This window comes from Coturnix japonica, chromosome 3, assembly GCF_054131305.1.
Source record: "Coturnix japonica strain WE chromosome 3, WE-NBRP24, whole genome shotgun sequence".
NCBI classification, from domain to species: Eukaryota; Metazoa; Chordata; class Aves; order Galliformes; family Phasianidae; genus Coturnix; species Coturnix japonica.
The window spans coordinates 98,233,304-98,252,129 of NC_140665.1; the positions used below are offsets into that span (position 1 = coordinate 98,233,304).

Sequence of the window (18,826 nt, forward strand, 5' to 3'; positions counted from 1 at the left end):
ACCAGTCACTGGGGATTTGTTTCAGAAGAGAAGCACTGTCATTTTCCCTTGGCTTTTGCATCACTGCTCTGGCAATGAACAGCAGCAGGGTAGCTAGACCTAAACCCATTGTGCCCTAGGTAAAATTGCTGTCCCCGTTCAGCCTGTGACCCCGGTCATCTCCCTGCTGCCACATCCCCGCTGGCTCGGGTAGGGTTCAGCTCACTGCAGGTGGTAAAGTGTTGGCTCTAATTGAGCTTGTATCAGGCTGACATGGCTCTCAGGCAGGAGAACAACGTGAATTCATTGCAACTGGAAGGAAAAATCTTGTTTTTTTCCCAAATGAAGCCTGCTTTTACCATTTGAGTTGGGAGAGAGGAAGCCCTGGAAGCAGTCCCAGTCATCACTGTGTCCTCACCTGCCTGGCCAGCCCCAGGGAGGAGCCCATTAGCTGGCTGCAGCTCTCCTGCCTCCCTGCAGCCCTTCCCTGTCCCTGTACCTTGGCTCTCGTGTGTGAGGGCCAGTCCTGCTGCTTCAAAACCTGCCAGAGCCAAGGAGCTTCTGGAAGAGCAGAGACATGTGCAGGCCAGCAGATGCTGCCAGTGCCCAGCACGTCTCAGGACTATGGGCCTCAGGAATATTTGTTTGCATCCTGACCTCAGTCCCACGTGGGGTCTTTGAAGGCCACAATTTTTATGCCTATCTGTTACAAGAGATTATCTTTTCCTGCTGTGCACCCTTTGCTTGCCTGCTGTTTGTGTGGATTTCTTCTCAAGGACCACGTTTTCCCATTCAGCTCCTCACTGTACTCCATGTGCATTATGATAGAATCACATACAGAGAAAGAATACTCTGGGTTTGGGCTCTTGGTTTTTGAATCTCAGTTTTCTCTCTTGGGGGTTTGTTCTCCTTTAAGCCATGTTCAGTGACAGACAGCTTCATTTGCACAGATGTCCTTTGCCCTCTAAGGTTTAATGTATTTATTTAGAAGATGAAACTTACTGTCAGTATTTGTATAGCACCCTCTGGAGTCTGACTTCTCCAAAATCTAGAAGAACATTATTTGTTTCCCCAACAAATAAACCTTATTAATTAAAAGATGGCGTTATTCATTGTCTCCTATAGTGGTAGTTAAAATCCACACTATTTGTCAGCTTTTGTTTCACATCCACAATGCCAGGAAAGTCTTTTTTGTTGTTGTTGTGTTTTTTCCTCCTTTTTTTATTTGCACTGTAACAGTCGCTCCTGCATTTCAAGGTTAATTCAGAAAGCTTGCTGCATGTCTCCAGTGCATAAGGTGTTACATACAGCATGTGTTCAGAATGAGCTTTTATTCTGAACGCCCTTCGTACAGCTGTACAACACGAGTTACCACCTTTTGAGGATTGTTTTCATTCCCTCTGGGACCAAATCCGGCCCTGATAACAGAGCACCAACGTCTGCATCACCTCTGTCCTACCTGAGCAACAAACACTGGTGCAAAATCCATGTCCCCAGGACAGCTCCAAGGGTAACGCGACTGCAGGTTGGGTGACGAGGGACAATTTGCAACAACGGAGGCTGCAGTGAGTTGTTTTTTTCTCCCCCTTTGCAGTACGCCGCGGAGCTGCTGGCGGTGGTGCGTCTCCCCTTCATCCATCCCAGCTATCTGCTAAACGTTGTTGACAATGAGGAGCTGATAAAGTCTTCGGAGGCCTGCCGGGATCTGGTGAACGAAGCCAAGCGTTATCACATGCTGCCGCACGCCCGGCAGGAGATGCAGACGCCGAGGACCCGGCCCAGGCTCTCTGCAGGTAAAACAAAACTTCCTTCAGCAGCACCAGCTTGCATCCAGGCACAGCCAGGACATGCCTAGTGCTGGGGCACAGACCTTGGTCTCTTTCCAGCATGAGCTTGGCAAAATGTTAAGCTCTGTTTTCAATTCTGTTTTGCTCGAGCATGTAGAGGGTGGTGATGCACTGGAACAGGTTGCCCAAGGAGGTTGTGGATGCCCCATCTCTTCAAGATCAGGCTGGATGTGGCTCTGGGCAGCCTGGTCTTCTGGTTGGCAATCCTGCACATAGCAGGAGGCTTGAAACTGGATGATCATTGTGGTCCATTTCAACCCAGGCCATTCTATGTAGGAGCCTCTCCCAGTGGCCCACTGTAGGAGTTTAGGTGTACATTTCTGAAACTGGATTTAAAAGGGAATTTATAAGCAAGAGGGAAATCAACTTTTTACATGGGTAGATAGTGATAAGACAGAGGGGAAAGGCTTCAAACTAAAAGAGGGGAGATTAAATGTCAAGGAGACATTTTTCACTGAGAGCACCGCTACCCAGAGAGCTGTGGATGCCCCATCTCTAGAGGGGCTCAAGGCCACGCATGGGCCCTGGGCAGCCTGAGCTGATGCCTGATGTAGTGGTTGGCGATGCAGCCCATGGCAGGGGTTGGGACTGGGTGATGTTTGACATCCCTTCCACCCCAGACAGAATTACAAGCTTTGGCAGAGACAGTGAGGCTCAGTGTGATGCTCCATCACTGTTCTGTCATCAAACCCTCTGTGCCTCAGTTTCTCTGGCTGCAGTAAGAGGTGAATAATAATATTTGCTTCTTTGCCATTCAACCTCTTGCAAGAAGCAGCTGATGAATGTTCACAATATAGCCTCACTTTCACAGCCCTATGGAAACGTATTCTTGCAGTCTTGCAGTACCAGTTCAGGCAGTTTCCTGCCTCCAAAACAAATGGATACACAGGATAAATTCCCCTTTAAAAAAACCTTGTTCAAAATCCCTTTAAAAAATCTAGGGAAAACTGCAGGGCTTCCAAAAGCTTCTTGTCTAAGGAATGCACTAATTTTCTTTTTTTGGAAAAATACACATTAAAAAAACCCCAAATGCCTGATGTGGCAGCACTGTGTCATGTTAGTATTAGAAATATCCAAGGGATGGAACACCTCCCCTACAAGGACAAGCTGAGAGAGCTGGGGCTGTTCAGCATGGAGAAGAGAAAGCTATGGGGAGACCTGAGAGCAGCCTGTGAGTATCTGAAGGGTGGCTGCAGAAAGGAAGGGGACAGACTCTTTAGCAGGGTTGCTGTGATAAGACAAGGGGCAACGGCATTGAGATGGCACAGCAAACTGCATCATTTGCTGCTTCTGGAGGCTCTCATCAAGGCACCTTTCAGAAGGATGACGTGTTGAGGACTTTCAATAACAATCTACCCTAAAAAGTCTTTCACTGAAGATGACTAATGGTGTGATGTTTGAAGGGATTTTTGAAAAGTGATTATTTTATGTATATAAAATTGTAGGTGTAATATGAACCATTTCCAGAAGCTTGTTGATGAGGGAAAAGTGATTCTCGCAGGGTAAGAGAGGGTGATTATAGTTTTTTAGGTCAGAGCCTAATTATATAGAATCGTGTTATTTTGCATATCAGCGGCATTCATGTAGGCACAAAGGATCTCTAAACATCCTTTGTGGACTCACTGCAGCATGTCACATGCCCTCTCGAGGTCATTGATTATAATCAAGTTATGTTGTGCTCAGGTGATTAGATTTGCTGGTATGTTGCAAAAATAATGATCTCTTGTTACTGAAAAATATTTATTTAAAACTCTGCAACACTTTTGCTTAATAACTTGTAAGAGAGTAACCTTGTTTGAATGGCAAAAATATATGTATTTTAAAGAGCTAATGAAAAACAGTGATAATCCAGTCCTCTGAAGTACTGCTCAGTGCTGAAGCTCCTGATCTCTCTGGCTGTCAGCCTCACTTCTGGGCACCTGGATGCACTTGTCTCTGAGCTGGGCACCATAACAGATCACAGCAATGGCCCTGGCCACAAGCAGAGCTCCTGAAGTGGCAGTTCCTTCCAGTTCATGCTCCTGCTTCTGAGTCTGCCCTTCCTGGCAACAGATTGCACTGAGCCTTACAATTTAAACACTTCTTGCTAAGCACTACATCCAAATTATCCCCAGCACTTGGCACTTGGGGGTTAGAGGCAGAAAACATCCTGGAGTTAAACTGTGACCCACAGTTGCAATCCACTGCAGTGATGAGTCTGGAGAACCCTGTGGGTCAGATTTAATGTATTCCTGACTGGGAGTCAAGTGGGAGCAAAAAACGTAGAAATTTGACCTGCAAAGTTTTGTCCACTTGCCCCAGCAGAGAACTTGGCTTGCCACACACCTTGTGTGCTATGGGCCTGGGGAAGCTGGTTCAAGCACAGATAAATCTCAGTTAATAACTGTAATGGAGCAGAAGCTCTTTCTGTTGTGTTTTCTAACAGTCTTTAAGACCCCTGTTAGGGGCTTGAGGAAGTGTTACCTGCCTATGGAAAACCTAGTTTCTCCAGAAAAAGCACCTGAAAAGACCCTTGAAAAGTATCCAAGCAAGTATATGGAGAAAGAAAGTCAGGATGAAGAATAAGTAGCCATAGGCATAGTGTGCTGCAAAAGAGCAACCTTTTCTTCTGTAGGCTCAATCCAAACCTACCTTATCTGGATAACAGTCAAGCTCCAATGATATCACCGCCCTTAAGAAAATTCTCATGTCCTTCCAGTGGAACAAGGATTTATTACCTGTGGGTCTCACCCAAAGACTGGTGAAGTCAACGGGCATCTTTACATGAGAAGAACTTTTTTACTTCTTTCCCCTTTAGAATGTTGTCCAGATGATGCGCTGCCTCCCCCAGAATGCTCACCCCACACTCTCCCCTCAAGTTCTCCATTTTTTCTCACTCTTCCTGGTTTGATTGCACAAAGACAGATGTATATACAATACATTGCAGCTGCTCTGACTGCTGAGTGTTTTTTATAGGCTCCTGCCTAGTACAGAGGTGTCACTTTTTTACTTCTGCTTTTTGAATCCTAGGTGTAGCGGAGGTGATAGTCTTAGTTGGGGGCCGTCAGATGATTGGCATGAACCAACGTGCTTTAACAGCGGTCACTTGCTTAAATCCTCAAAACAACAAGTGGTACCCTTTGGCCAGCCTGCCCTTCTATGATCGGGAGTTCTTCAGCGTGGTCAGCGCCGGAGACAACATTTATCTTTCAGGTGAGCAAGAAATATTTGGGGCTGGGAGAAAAGCTTCCTCCTTATAACACAGGCAGCACTTGCAAAGAATGATACGTTGTTCCTGGGGGATAAAATGAAAAAAGACAAGTGAGAGAGAGGTTGGGAAAGGGGATTTCCATGCTTTTATCATTCTCCATTTCTCCACCACGCTAGCGTTCTCTCAGAACAGTCAACAGCAATGTTTTGCTGTCGCAACGTCAAGAAAATAGGCCTGACAACCATCAAGCATGCAAAGAGGTTCCACTGCCATAGTAACACAATTTAAAATATTGGCTGTAGTTGAGTCTAAATGGTGGGTTATGGAATTTGAGACAGACAGGCTGAACTGCTGAATATGTGACCTACACTTACAGTATTTGCTTACAGGGGCATTCATTTCTTGTACTTGTTGTTGAAACCTCTCTTTTGACAGTAGTCACTAGCCCTATAATCTTCTTAGTTTCAATGAAACTGAGACCACGCTCCTTAAAAGGCTTTAACTCCCGAAGTAGCTTTCTGCTCTGTGCCTGTAGCCTGGCAGTGTCTGGTTATTTGCAGTCTTGTGGTACCTCTGCTTGGCTGGAGGGCAAAAAGCAATTGCCAGCGGGCTACAGCTTGCTCTGATGGCAGCAGTGAGGAAGTTTGGGGATGAAGGAAAGAGCCTGGGCAGGAAGGTGCAGGTGTGTGGGATCCAAAGATGGAGGTGCACCAGGCAGTACCAATAAGAGGTTACAGCTGTTGCCTTTCCCTTCTGGTGTCACCTCACTACATTTTCCACAGTAAATTGCTGCCTGTGGTGTTAAATTCCATTAATACTGCATAGAAGCCCTAAGGATCGATTGGAAATTATTTTTTTGACATTTTCTGCCCATGCTCTTTTTTTGGTGCTGGAGCGAATGCCTTCTATGGAGGCTTTTGTGAGGTGCTGACTTGTAGTTATTCTTAGCTGGAGCACTTTCCAATATGTAGAGATATTTTAGATTGTGCCTTACCTGCTGGCAAAAGCCATTGAGTCCTGAATTCAAAGTTTGTTTCAGCTCTTTCCTCTGAATTTGGATGAACAAGTTGGTGGTATTCAATGAATAAAATAGGAGAACTGGAAGTCCTGCGTGGCTGGAAACCCAGCACAGCGTCAGTGGATATTTTGCTTTGCTCAAAGTTACAAGACATAGGAAAAAGTGAAGGGAAACCAATAGAAATGGCTATGAATTCCTGCAAGCTCAAAGAACTGGACTCCGCAGTGCATATTATAGGTTTGGAGAGTGAAATAGCAAGGAGAAAGCCTGGGTTTGTCATTAAATCACAGAACTGAGAGACTTGTTTCTTTCCCTGGCTCCACCAGACTCCTAGTGTGGTCTCAGATAAATCATTTTGCCTGCTTGTTCTCCAAAATTGGGATAGCGAGGTATGAAATAAGTAGCTCCACTGGGAGTTTAAAAATTGCCAATATACATATGCAGAAATCCAACCATATCCTGGACTGCATCAAAAGAAATGTGTGAGGCCCCACCTACACTGTTCAGCACAGAAACGACATGGAGCTGCTGGAGTGGAGCCAGAGGAGGTCCATAAGGATGTTCAAAGGACTGGAGCATCTCTGCTATGGAGATAGGCTGAGAGAGTTGGGGTTGCTCAGCCTGGAGAAGAGAAGGCTTTAGGGATATATCATGGCATTCCAGTGCCTAAAGGGGCCTAAAGAAAAGACAGGGAGAGACTCTTTATTAGGAAGTGCAGTGAAAGGGCTTTAAACTAAAAGAGAGGAGAGTTAGATTAGATATAAAGAAGAAACAATGAGGCCCTTGCAAAGGCTGCCCAGAGAAGCTGTGGATGCCCCATCCCTATGGGCCTTCAAGGGCAGGTTGGGTAGGATCTGGGCAGCCTGAGCTAGTGGGTGGCAGCCCTACCTAGGGCAGACGGTTGGAACTAAATGGTCTTTAAAGTTCCTTTCAACTCAAACCATTCTATAATCCTGTGATTTCACTTGAGCATCATCTTAAACTGTTTTGCAGGAACAGTACAGCTGGTTCTTCCATTTATCAGCAAATGAAAATAAATAAGAATTTTGTCCTTGAAAATCAAGCATTAAGCCTACAGTGCAAGCACTGAATCTGTTCTGCCCATGTATATGTTGCTTTGATCCATCACTGTATGAAGCATTTAGATTTCATTCTGGACTGTGTCTTGCATCCCAGATAGGCTGTGCCTCATAACACCTCCGTGCAAGTGTTGCAGTAATTTAAGAGACTGGAAGTTATTTATGAACACTGGAAAGGGTCTATCCCCTTACGTGCTTGTCCCTTGAAGTCTGACATCTCGATTTCTTCATGTCATCCAGCGAAAATAAATAAATAAATAAAAGAACAGCCTTTGGGACGCATGAATAAATGACACAGACATGCATCATCGGAACAGATGCTCGGTATTGAGGGTGATTTATTTTAATTAGTCAAATGTCATTTGAAGAGTTTTTACTTTGTAACTGGCTTTGATTGCTGTGTGCCAAGCTGCTGCCGTTCCAGGAGCTCATGTACTTTCTCCCCTTTTTCTTCCCCTCACCCACACGTCGGTGCCAGGCGGCATGGAGTCGGGTGTCACACTCGCTGATGTCTGGTGTTATATGTCCTTGCTTGATAACTGGAACCTCGTGTCCCGAATGACAGTCCCCAGGTGTCGACATAACAGTCTGGTGTACGACGGGAAGATTTATACCATTGGAGGGGTCGGCGTGGCAGGCAACGTTGACCATGTGGAAAGGTAAAAAGGAAGAAAAGCGGTGGTGTGCTGGTGCTTTGACTTCTTGCTGTGCTTAGAGAATGCTTTTCCTTTTAAAGGACATGTCGAAATGTGTCGTATGCATTAAAATAAGCTTTCATAACAGCTAAGAAAGGAGGAAAAATATGCAGGATTAGATTTCTTTTAAAGCTTCAGTGGAAACCATTGTTTCAAAACCAAAGACGAGAGCTGACAGATTGTTTGTTGGTTTGCTCAGGGGAGGAAAGGGAGGAATTAAGCTTCTTTGGGCACTTCACACAGATTATACAATGAACTCAATGGACTAATAAATGTCCTTTGAATTTGGTACTGATGGAAGTCTTAGAAGACCTCAAAAATCCTTTTGTTTGTTGTTGGGTTGTTTTTTGTTTTTGTTTTGTTTTTTGCTTGGTTTTTATTTAACTAAGAAAAACAACAGCAAAGTAAATTTCACAGCTGCACCCTCCTGGTAAAGCATTTCAGCTCTGACCTGGCTGGAAGGAAGGCCCTTTGGTGCTCTTGACCTGGAGCTGGGACCTGCTAAGCTCAGAGTAAAACAAGCAGTAAATGGAAACAGGTTTGAATTCCTGGCTGAGAGGCTGGATAGAGATGGGAGAGAATGGAGGCTTCTCTTTTCAAGAAGAATCCAGATATTTCCTGCTCTCACAAAAAGCTTAAAAAAAGGAAGGAACAGAAGCACAAAAGAATGATTTTACAGAGTAGAGTCCCAAAACTGATATCATGTCAACCACAACATTCAATAGAAACCTAATAACTCCTGTGCATATCAATGTTCTCATTAAAAAATAGAAACCACTGAATACTGAAATGCAGTATAAGAATACTCCATTCCAAAAAGATCCATATGTCCCTGGCCTTACCCAAACACATAAAAGTGCACTGTGACAATAGATGGGTGATAACATTCTTGTGAAATGTTTTCTCTTACTGAATCTGGCAACCAAAAATAGGAGTTTTCTGTCTTTTAGTCAGTTTTAAGTGCTGAATTTGAATGCTTCTTCAGTAATATTTTGAGGCAGGCTGTTTCCAGTACAAGTTGCCTTAACAGAGAATCCAAAACGAGATAAAATAAAATAAAATAAAATAAAATAAAATAAAATAAAATAAAATAAATGAAAATAAAATAAAATAAAATAAAATAAAATAAAATAAAATAAAATAAAATAAAATAAAATAAAATAAAATAAATGAAAGAGTATTTTTCAAAACAGTAGAATAAAAGGTGCTCTCTATCTATTATTTCTGTGTTTGGAGGTTGCCACATTTATATTCCATTTATACAGAAGTTGAGGGTTCTGTGTTCGAGGGTTTTATTAGCATGTATTACAAAGTGCTGGATACCAAAGCCAATCAAGAGGTCACCTTTGTCATGTTTCAGTGTCAAGCACTCAGGAAATTCTAAAACATCCAGAAGTTTCTTTCTTTATATCTATTTCTTGGTACAAACATGTGATCACTTTTTTTTTGCTGAAGGATTTCTGTGTAGTTCCGTGCATGGGAGAGGCCAGTTATTGAAGGCTACAGAAGGAAAACATCTCTGTATGACACTGCAGGTCTGGAAATTGTAGAGGATGAGGCAAGCAGACAGAGAGCAGATGGTACCTGTCTTATGCATGGCCAGGATGGTCTATCTGGTGCTGAGTGATCACCGTTCGCATATGCCCTTAGTTTTGTGTTTCTCGGTCTTCACAGTTCCAACACTATTTTATCAAGAGAGAAGGGTATGACAAAATAGCCACTGAAAGGACGTGTGCTGAGGGATGAGGTCTGCAGGTAATATTCCCTCCCAGCCCAGGCATGGGCAGCTGACTTTGGTGATGCTCCAGGCAGCAAAGAATGAATAATAAATAACAAATAATAGCAGTGAATGCAACACGTGAGTGTTGCTTCACTCTTTACTCTGAGTTTAAAAGTGGGCACTGCCCTTGAGACTTGCTTTGAAGAAATTCTCACTGTTTTATGCAGTTATTTCTGTATTTATTTTCTGATTTCTGAAGGCGTTTGTCTTGTAACGTAGGCTGGAAAATCTTTAGCTAAGAAAAGTCTTGTCTTGAATGTGGGAAGAATCAAGCTCAGGAGAGATAAACAGTCTTCCATTCCGTCTCTTGATACAGAGTAGCATCTAAATAACGCTACCACAGAGAGATGTTTTGATAAATGTCCTTCATTAAAGTCCTCCTTTTCATTTTTCCCAGAGCCTCATTCCTTCCTTTGCTCCGATTCTCATGGCCTTGCTTTAGCAAAGCATCCATAGTGTTGGCCAGCTGAATACACCCCAGATGGAGCAAAGTTGCCCCCTCTCTTTCCCTATCACTGCTGTCACCCAGGCCCTTGCCACAAATGACATTGCACTCTGCAAAGTCACTCTCAGGCCCTTGGCATACCCAGCACAGCTCAGTGTGAGCAGCCCTGATAGCTTGCACTTGTAACCACCCCACCAAGAGTCTTTTGTGTAGGAAAGTAGTAGATTTCCTCCCTATCATTTCAGTGCACACTGTCTCTACTACAATAAGGTTGTCTTGTCATGGGGATTTGCTAAGCCTGTGGTTATAATTAATCTGCTATTGTCTATAAAGTGACTTGTGAAATGCAGCCATGGAAAAAGTGCAACGCGGCCTCTTTTGGGTTATGCCAAGAAATGAGAGAGCTTTTTGGATGTTCCCTTTCTTATTCTTTGTACGACAGTGGGGAATTACAGAAGCAAACAAGCCTATGCTGAAGCCATGTGTTTTGAAAAGGATGTTTCAGGGGTCTGCTGTAGAAATGCAGGTGAGAAAAAGATAATCTTCATAGCCGTACTGAGCAAACTCATGCCTTTTCAGACAAAAGCAGTCCCTTTTTGGGCCAGGCAGCCAGTTTTTTTGAGTGTTCAGTAATTGAAGAATGGGAATCACTGTATTCACTTTTGCCAGCAGAGACGCCGTCTGAATTTGGGGTTAGTCCTTTGGACAAACAAAACAAAGCATTAACATACAGAATATCATCACTGTACTTGCTCAGTTGTCTGTTGTTGTTTGCACAATTCATACTCACTCCTTTACTTTGCCCTCTCTTTTTTCCCCCCAATGAGAGCTACAAGGAGCTGGCTTTCTCCCTCATATTTCTGTGTGGGCTGAATATTCCTCTTTGACTGTTGCGCTGGGGTTTTGGATAGGACACTTGAGATTTATGAGTAGTCCTGTGTGGAGCCAGGAGTTGAACTTAATGATCCCAATGGGTCCCTTCCAGCACAGGATATTCTGTGTTCCAGTTCCAACACTCTGGAAGGGAACCTCTCTGTCATTCCAGCAGGTCTTACAAAAGCATATTACAAATAACAATAATGTGACGTGATCACATTCTCCAAGTTATGTGACGCCAAAAACTACATTTACCTTTGCAGGTTTTGTCCCTCAGTGTTGAATTCCAAGGCCACAATTTCGTTTTGATTGTTTTTCATCCTAAATGGGGCATCATCACCCTGTTATCCACCCCAGTAGAGCTATGGGGATTTAGCCAGGCCTGGTGAATGATACAGTCCTGAACTGTGCCATCACACAGAGCAATGCACTGGACATCCTCCGGGCCATCTCCCACCTTCTTTCATGCACACCCATCTTATCTTTACCAGCAGCATTTTGCTTTCTTCTTACTCCTCCAGATCAAGTATTATATGCCCAGCTAAGGCCAGATTTCAGTGTATTTTCGATGGCATTGTGGAGGGCACATTTCTGGTTCTCAGTGACTTACCCTGACTTCACCAGTCAGCAGCCCACGCACATGGGGTCTGCAGGGTTTCTTGCTATAGCTGGTCTCTGAAGAAGGTGAAAATATTTTCTCCCAGTTTTCTTCTTGTCCTCCACCTGTTTCATTTTTTGGGAAACGTTGGAATATTTCATCCTAAATGGTTAAAATATTACAAGAGTACTTTTATTCCACTTCATATGTAAAACAGGTCTCAAACCATCTGAGCTGTACATGCCATTACCTGATTGCACTGAACACATCTACTGCACCATTAGAAAGCATTAAAGCAAGTAGGGACCATCGAACTCCTAATGATTTATGGCATCAACTCCTGAGCTCGTCTGTCTGTACTCTCACTTGCATCATTGATGCTGAAGGGTGGCAGCCTCAACAAGGAATGCTGGTGCCACTTAAATCAGTGGGTGTCTTCTCATCAGCTTCAATATAGTTGAGATTTTTTACCCTTTATCGATTTGTAAAGAGGCAGTAAGGTTCTGTATTACGGGACTATCATAAACAGACAGGTAGGAATCTTCTATTACTCATCTTAAAACAATATGCATCTGCCAGACTGGCTGAGTTATAAGCCCATCCTTGTGAATATACATGGGTATACGTTCAGGGAGAGTTATGTTTTTGAAATGGCTGTTTAGGAAAATAACGGCGTGACCGCAGTTCTCAATCAAGCCCCTGTGGCAAATTTCAGTGTGACAGGGAGCGAGTCATTAGGTATTAGGCAAGAGGGTATTACACTTTCTGTCTCCTTCTGAGATATGACTTGGGTTGGGAGGCGGAGAAATGAAGTGGATCCACGAAGTAGGATTTTAGATAATGGATGGGCCTTGTAATATATGCAATTTGAGAGGCGAGAAGACTGCTTATGCTGACAAGACAATGTATGTGACTAAAAGTGTGGAAATGTGGGTGCTTTGTGGTTATTATCTGTTTGAAGGACAGAAGAAGATGAATCCCCTTGACCTGACAGCACTCTTACAATAGGGTTGTCTAAAACTGGGAGATTACTTCAGCTGCCAGTGTATACTTGGAATACAGTCTAAAAAATTCAGTGTAAGAAATAAGCCTTATAAGCTTTATAAACTGCTTCAGAACCCACTGTTTTATTGACATCTTAAGAAAATTAAATATATAGCCTTGTGTGCAAGAGTAGTTTCTTAAGCTCCTCAGAACAGTCAAAAGAATATAAAAAAGGCAAAAAATAGTAAACCATTAGTACGGTTTTAAACAACATGTGAATCATCTCAAGAGCAGATCAATATGACACTGCACAGCTTCATTTTGAATTGCAGCTTTCCTGCAAACAGAATTAAATAATGTATAAGAAACTGGAGAGTGCATGTCTGTAAGCTACTGACCATGATGCAAGGATTTTATAAGGAGCAAATGAAGATACTGTTTAACCTAGAAGGAGAGAAATTAAGAGACTCTTGGGGGGGGGAAAGTACTATTTTCAGATACTGAGGAGATCAAAAGTCAACTAGGCAAGGAAGCATGTGGCACATATTGAAGTGAAGGGCTTTTCTGCAGTTAGTATCAAGGTCAGAGGGGAAGAAGAAGAGAGGAGGTGCTAAACCAAAGGAGTGAAGCAAAAGGAAGATCCAAGCCTGCAGATGAAATTCTGAGCTTGGAGAGTTTCGAAAAGTAGCAAGGTTATTTCTGAGTGTGTTTTCTTCACACCTGGGCTGCATTTTCTGCTGGGTTCAGTTCATTTGCCGTATCGGGGGCATATAAATAAAACATAAAGCAGAGCATTGTGCCTGCACTAGGGTCAAGTGAGACAACACAGTCCATAGCATACAAGGACTGCAAAACCAAGAGTCCGTAACATGAAGGGAAATGTCCTTGAAGTTTCAAGTTCAGCAAGTTGGATGGGCTTTGTAGGCCCTTAGCCAAGGACAGGAATGGACACACTGAGACTAGAGGGAGCATTGGAGGAGAAGGAAGAAAAACTTTGGCATGGCTCAAAGCCAGCTCCCATTAAGTCTCCATCTATGTCTTCAAACAGGGGAATCAAATGCAAAGCTTGACTAATGGAAAGAGATCAAAGTGATTATTTTTTAAATCAGTTCCCTCCCTGCTGGCCTTTGAACAGCACTGAGCAGCCAAAGAGCCTCACCAGCTCCAGTGACGGCAGCACTGGAGGAGGAACAGAGAATGGAAGGAGCAGAGGGCAGAGAAGCAAAGTGGTTGAAGTTGTTTCCAGTCCTTACAAAGGTTGCGAATATTAAACTTTGTTCATTTTTAAGACAATTTAGTTAATCTGGTGCCAATCCCTGTGTAAACACATTGAGAGTTGATTTGAAAGATAGAAGTCGCCCTTGTGGTGGGAGTCTTAAAGAGCTTACACTACTTAGTTCATCCTGTAGAAGGTGCAGAGGTGACTTTATTATCTTCTACAACTCCATACATAACAGAGAGAGAGCAGACTGAAATTAGGTATCAGGAAGCCATGAAGACACTTCCTTCTCTTTTTCAACAGCAGGAGTAAGTTTGGCACTTAAGGGTATTATTTCATTGAACAGCCTGTGTAAAACCAAGGTTGGGTGGTAGTGTTGACTGGATGATGAACCTTCTTCCACCTGCTTTATGGTTCACTGACTTTTGAAACCAAGGGACACTCAAGATGAGCATTGCATTAAGCTGCCCCACTTGCAGCTGTGTCGCATAGACATGCAGCCTTTGGCTTTCAGCAGATGAGGTGAAACCAATCAATTTCGATTTCCAGGTAACAGGTGAAAGAGAGCAGAAGACAGAAAGATCAGTTCTGTCACTGCAGAGCGTAACTGGTGAATGTGGGTGAAAAATGGGATGCAGGAGGCCTGAGGTCCCCACAGTGAAACTCAACAGAGAAGGAGCTGTTTGCTATTGCAGTTTGACTCTTTTGCCAGTATTGCTATAGATAAGAGCCTCAACCACATCCAACCCCCAGCAAATTGGAAGGATACGTATTCATTTGTCTGAAAACATATCAGGATGATCAGAAAGTCATTAACAGCAACGTGCCTGTCTTGAAGACAGCGGCCTGCAAAATTTCTAACCAATTTAATTAATTTCTTAACCAGTTTTAAAATATAACAGCACACACAAAGAAAAAAAAATTGAATTACCAAACTCCAAATTATGCATTAGATTAGTTGGCAAAGCATAACCAACAATCAGTGTATGGAACTCTTCATACAGCATGACATTCTACCAATCAGTTTTGCTGTGGGCAGTTGCAAGAGATGCAGCACAATGTGTTTTCCTTGGAAGAGCTGTTTGTGTAGTCAAACATGCATCAGTAGTTTCTGCTTTGGTACCAAACTTTATGAATCAGCCCAATATAGGTTTGTCCTCTTGAACGTTCCCAGCACCGTGTTGTTTAATCTCATTATTTTTCTGCCCTTTGATCGCTTTGTTGTAGATGAATTCAATTTCTCAGTAACTAATTTAGAGCATTGTAAAATGCAGTTCTCCACACTCATTATAAGGGACTTCACCCATTTTTTTCAGTTCAAGTTTGCCTCCCTCTTGCTTTTCCTTCATTTATGAGTATGTTAATTACTTCCAGCGATATTACTTGGGAACTCATTAATGCATTTTCATTAAGCACATTAGCTTGTTCTATTTCCACCAGTTATATCCCTTTTGCCACTCGTACTTTCCCCAACTTTGGACAGTGAGGATTTGAGGGACATGTTACAAAGGGAGAAATCACCTGTCAATGAATCATTTTATAGAGACAGATTTGTAGCTGTGGATTCATTGAATGTTGTCATATTGCATTTTACCAATATGGAGAACAAAAGCCCTAAATGGGCTACGAGGGCTTCTGTTTTTGCGGTACGATTTTGAGTAATCACTGTTCAACTCAGTCCTAGTTGACTGAATGTGCCATTACATGGAAATATTGAAGCCTAAGAATCACATTATTTTCCACTGTCTCCCAGACTCATTTTAGAGCAGCTATTTGTATCCCTGCCACATTATCTTTAAGAAGGAAAAAAAAAAAATTGACATCTGTACTTGTGACATTGTCTAAAATGAATCTTTATCCATGGATTATTAACTGCGTATCCCTTATGGTCAATGGCTTAATTAAATCAGATCATGATGACCTTAAAACTAATTTAGCACTTTCATACACACTCTTTCTGTTTGCTCCATGTCAAATATAGACGTGCTGGTAAAATCTTATCCTAGCATAAAGATTTGCAGCATCCTGCAATGGAACACACAGTTTGCACAATGGAAATTAAATGGAGGCAACTCACTCTGGCACAAAATGTGCCCCTCTGGTCAGTTATTTGGAGTAAAAAGAGCTATCGTGTCGCATTATAGTGCAGGTGAGATCTGTTTTGCGAGCTGAACAACTGAAGTATATTAACAGTTGCCTGCCTACGGTTGCTATTGGATATCACTGCACTGATTTGCAAGAATAATCTCATTGTACAGTCATTAATAGAAATTAATTAGTGGAAGACATCTTAACAAAGATGTCCTGAGTCTCTTTAGCTTGGACTAAAATGAGATTTGAGAGGCATGAACGGAAAATAGAACTAGCTTTCTCAATGCTTTTATCAATGTTTTAAAAGCTCAGAAAAGGCATTAATTACACTATTTACCAAGTCATTGAATTTGTATGATCTTAAAAAATACATTTCCACCTCTGCTTTTCTTCAGCTTGTCAAGCTGCCTTTCTGTTTTATTCCAGCCTGCTTTCTCTGCCTGCCTATCCTGCCTTCAGCTGTCGCTGCATCACTGCAGCTCACTCTGATGTTGTTGTTGTAGGTATGATACCATCACCAACCAGTGGGAGACCATCGCTCCTCTGCCCAAAGCTGTACACTCAGCTGCTGCTACCGTCTGTGGTGGGAAGATCTACGTCTTCGGTGGGGTGAACGAAGCCGGCCGAGCTGCGGGGGTCTTGCAGTCCTACATCCCTCAGACTAATTCATGGAGTTTTATAGAGTCTCCAATGATCGGTAAGGGAATCGTGTTGTCAGAGTAAACCCGTATTATGACAGAAATCTCTGTGCTTCAGGTATTTTAATGCCTTTGCAGAAAGCAAATGGGTTGTGGGGAGGGGGATGTGTTTGTAGCAGATTGGCAGGAATGCATGCATTTTATACCAGAGAGGCAATTATCTGGATCTTCAGTGAAGGCAATTGTCACTCATTAATACAGCTAGTTATCAGCTAGAAGTGATGAGTTCAAAGTAGAGGAGAAAGGAAAGCAGTTATTAGGTATGGACAACTAGTAATTTTAGATCCAGAAAACTGTGAAGTGCAGCGAAACTTTATCCTAGCATCGTGTGTTGCTCCATGCTTTAAAAAGCATTGCTCAGTTATTGGATTATTACTCTTGTGCTTGTTAAAATGTTTCCTGTCCTACAGCAAGAGGTGGTCATTCTTAACTGGGATATATCAGTGATGTCAATAAGCACACAAGCTCCAGAGTCTGAATGCTCCAAGACATGTAGATTATTGAAACTGTGTTTATTGGTATGTGATGCCTTGAGCTCTCTGAACATTTCACAGGATAGAGCCAGATGCTCTATTTTACAGTAAAAGGGCAAGATGAGAGGCCAGATTTTCCATTACCCCAGCCAGCTTCAGGTGTGCAAACTTCCAAAATGATAGTAGTGCTTAGAAGATGGCAGTTTATTTGCTTTCTGTGCCAACTTGCACCCTAAGAGCTGAGGCTGCTTTTGGAAGCAAGGTTTAGCATTCAGCCTCACAAGGACATTCCTGCAGGTAACAGCCGCCAGGAGCACATGCTCTGCACTGGATGGATGGCTGTGGGCAGCTTTCCATCTGGATGTGCTCAAACACCCAAAGAAGCAGCACTTATGCAGTCATTGCAGAGAAGCTGCTTGGAGGTGGCTTGTTGAAATGTCATAGAATCATAGAATCATTAAGGTTGGGAAAGACTTCTGTGATCACCTAGTCCAACCACTGACCTACCATCAGCATTGCCCTCTAAGCCAAGTCCATAAGTATCACATCTACCCTTTCCTTAACACCCCTAGGATGGTGACTCCACCACCTCCCTGTTCCAGCCTGTTCCAGCACCCGAACATTCTTTCTGAGAAGGAATTCATCCTAATATCCAACCCAAACCTCCCCTGATGCAACTTGAGGCCATTCCCTCTTGCCCCGTCATCATGATAAATATGGTCTCATGGTCTGAGTGTTCAGCCTGGTAGACCAAGTATGAGTAGGAAGTAATAAATGACTCATATACAGTTATGAGGCATTCAAGCATGGCCTAAGCACATTCAGAAAGCCAAAACAAGCTTGTTACTATTATTATGGCTCTCTTCTCCGGGTTTCCTAGTAAAAGGAATCACAAGGCATTGGTGTGGCCACAGCTGGAGCCTCCCCTGCAAAGGCAGCACTTCTGCTTTCCAACTCCCTTGCTGCTGTTTGTGTCCAGCCTAACATAACATGACATGCATATGATGCAGCATGAAGCGCCCAGCGGGAGGGCGTTAACCGGCAAAAGTCATGTTTATGTAATACAGCAGTGCAAACAAACCTATTTCCTGCCTTTTTCCATCACAAAGCTACAGCTGCCACTGTTCATTTAATCCACTGACTGACAGTATGAGGTTTTCCAGTACTCAGAGCGTACTGCAAAAATGAATGCATTATGCAAAGAAGTGTTCCTTTTTCTTACCAAGATAGTACAAGTGCCAGCCACGCAGCTAAGCAATCATTCCCTGGACTCGTTATACTGTCTAGCAGGCATCAACACCACGCGTGCTTGGAAAAATCATCCAAACCATCCAGAGGTGGCTTTGTCACCAATTGATATAGCGGCTGCGGACTATCATTTCCTAACAAAAATACACAAAAGCGAAGTTAAAAGACAAAGCTTCTGTTTTCTTGGTGCAAATAAAGCTGATTAGTAAGCTGAAGGCTTAAAACATGTGATGAAATGTGGAGCTGCTGTGTGTCTTTGTTGGGAAACGCGTAATGCCGGATTATTTGCAAATAAAGTAAAACGTGGGGGAAGTGGAGACCCAGGAAAATGAGCTGATGTGACTCTTCTTATTCTCCAAAAAATGCTTTGGGAATATTGGAGCACATTTTTATTCCACCAGTGCTACAAGAAGCAGAGTATCACCTGTGCTTGCAGAGTGTCCCCAAAGAGCTGAGTGATGCTCCATGATACTCTATATCCAGTGCAGGAAACCTTAACTTAAAAGAAAGAGGAAGTAGGAGGCTTGGACTACTTTTTACATAATGGAGATGAGGTGATAGGATGGTTGCTGGTGTGCTCTTGAGAGCCTCAAAGCCTTTTTGTGC

At 43.0% G+C, this 18,826-nt stretch overlaps 1 protein-coding gene across 22 annotated transcripts in view; it reads left to right on the forward strand.

The window, feature by feature from the left end:
• Positions 1–18,826, forward strand: part of KLHL29 (kelch like family member 29) — a 397,537-nt gene that overhangs the window by 360,719 nt on the left and 17,992 nt on the right. For all 22 annotated transcript variants that reach the window (XM_085543958.1, XM_032443409.2, XM_032443408.2 and 19 more), the window contains 4 exons: positions 1,574–1,772; positions 4,836–5,018; positions 7,592–7,772; positions 16,305–16,498. In XM_085543958.1, coding sequence (XP_085400084.1) covers positions 1,574–1,772; positions 4,836–5,018; positions 7,592–7,772; positions 16,305–16,498 — 757 coding nt within the window. The remainder of the gene's footprint in view (positions 1–1,573; positions 1,773–4,835; positions 5,019–7,591; positions 7,773–16,304; positions 16,499–18,826) is intronic.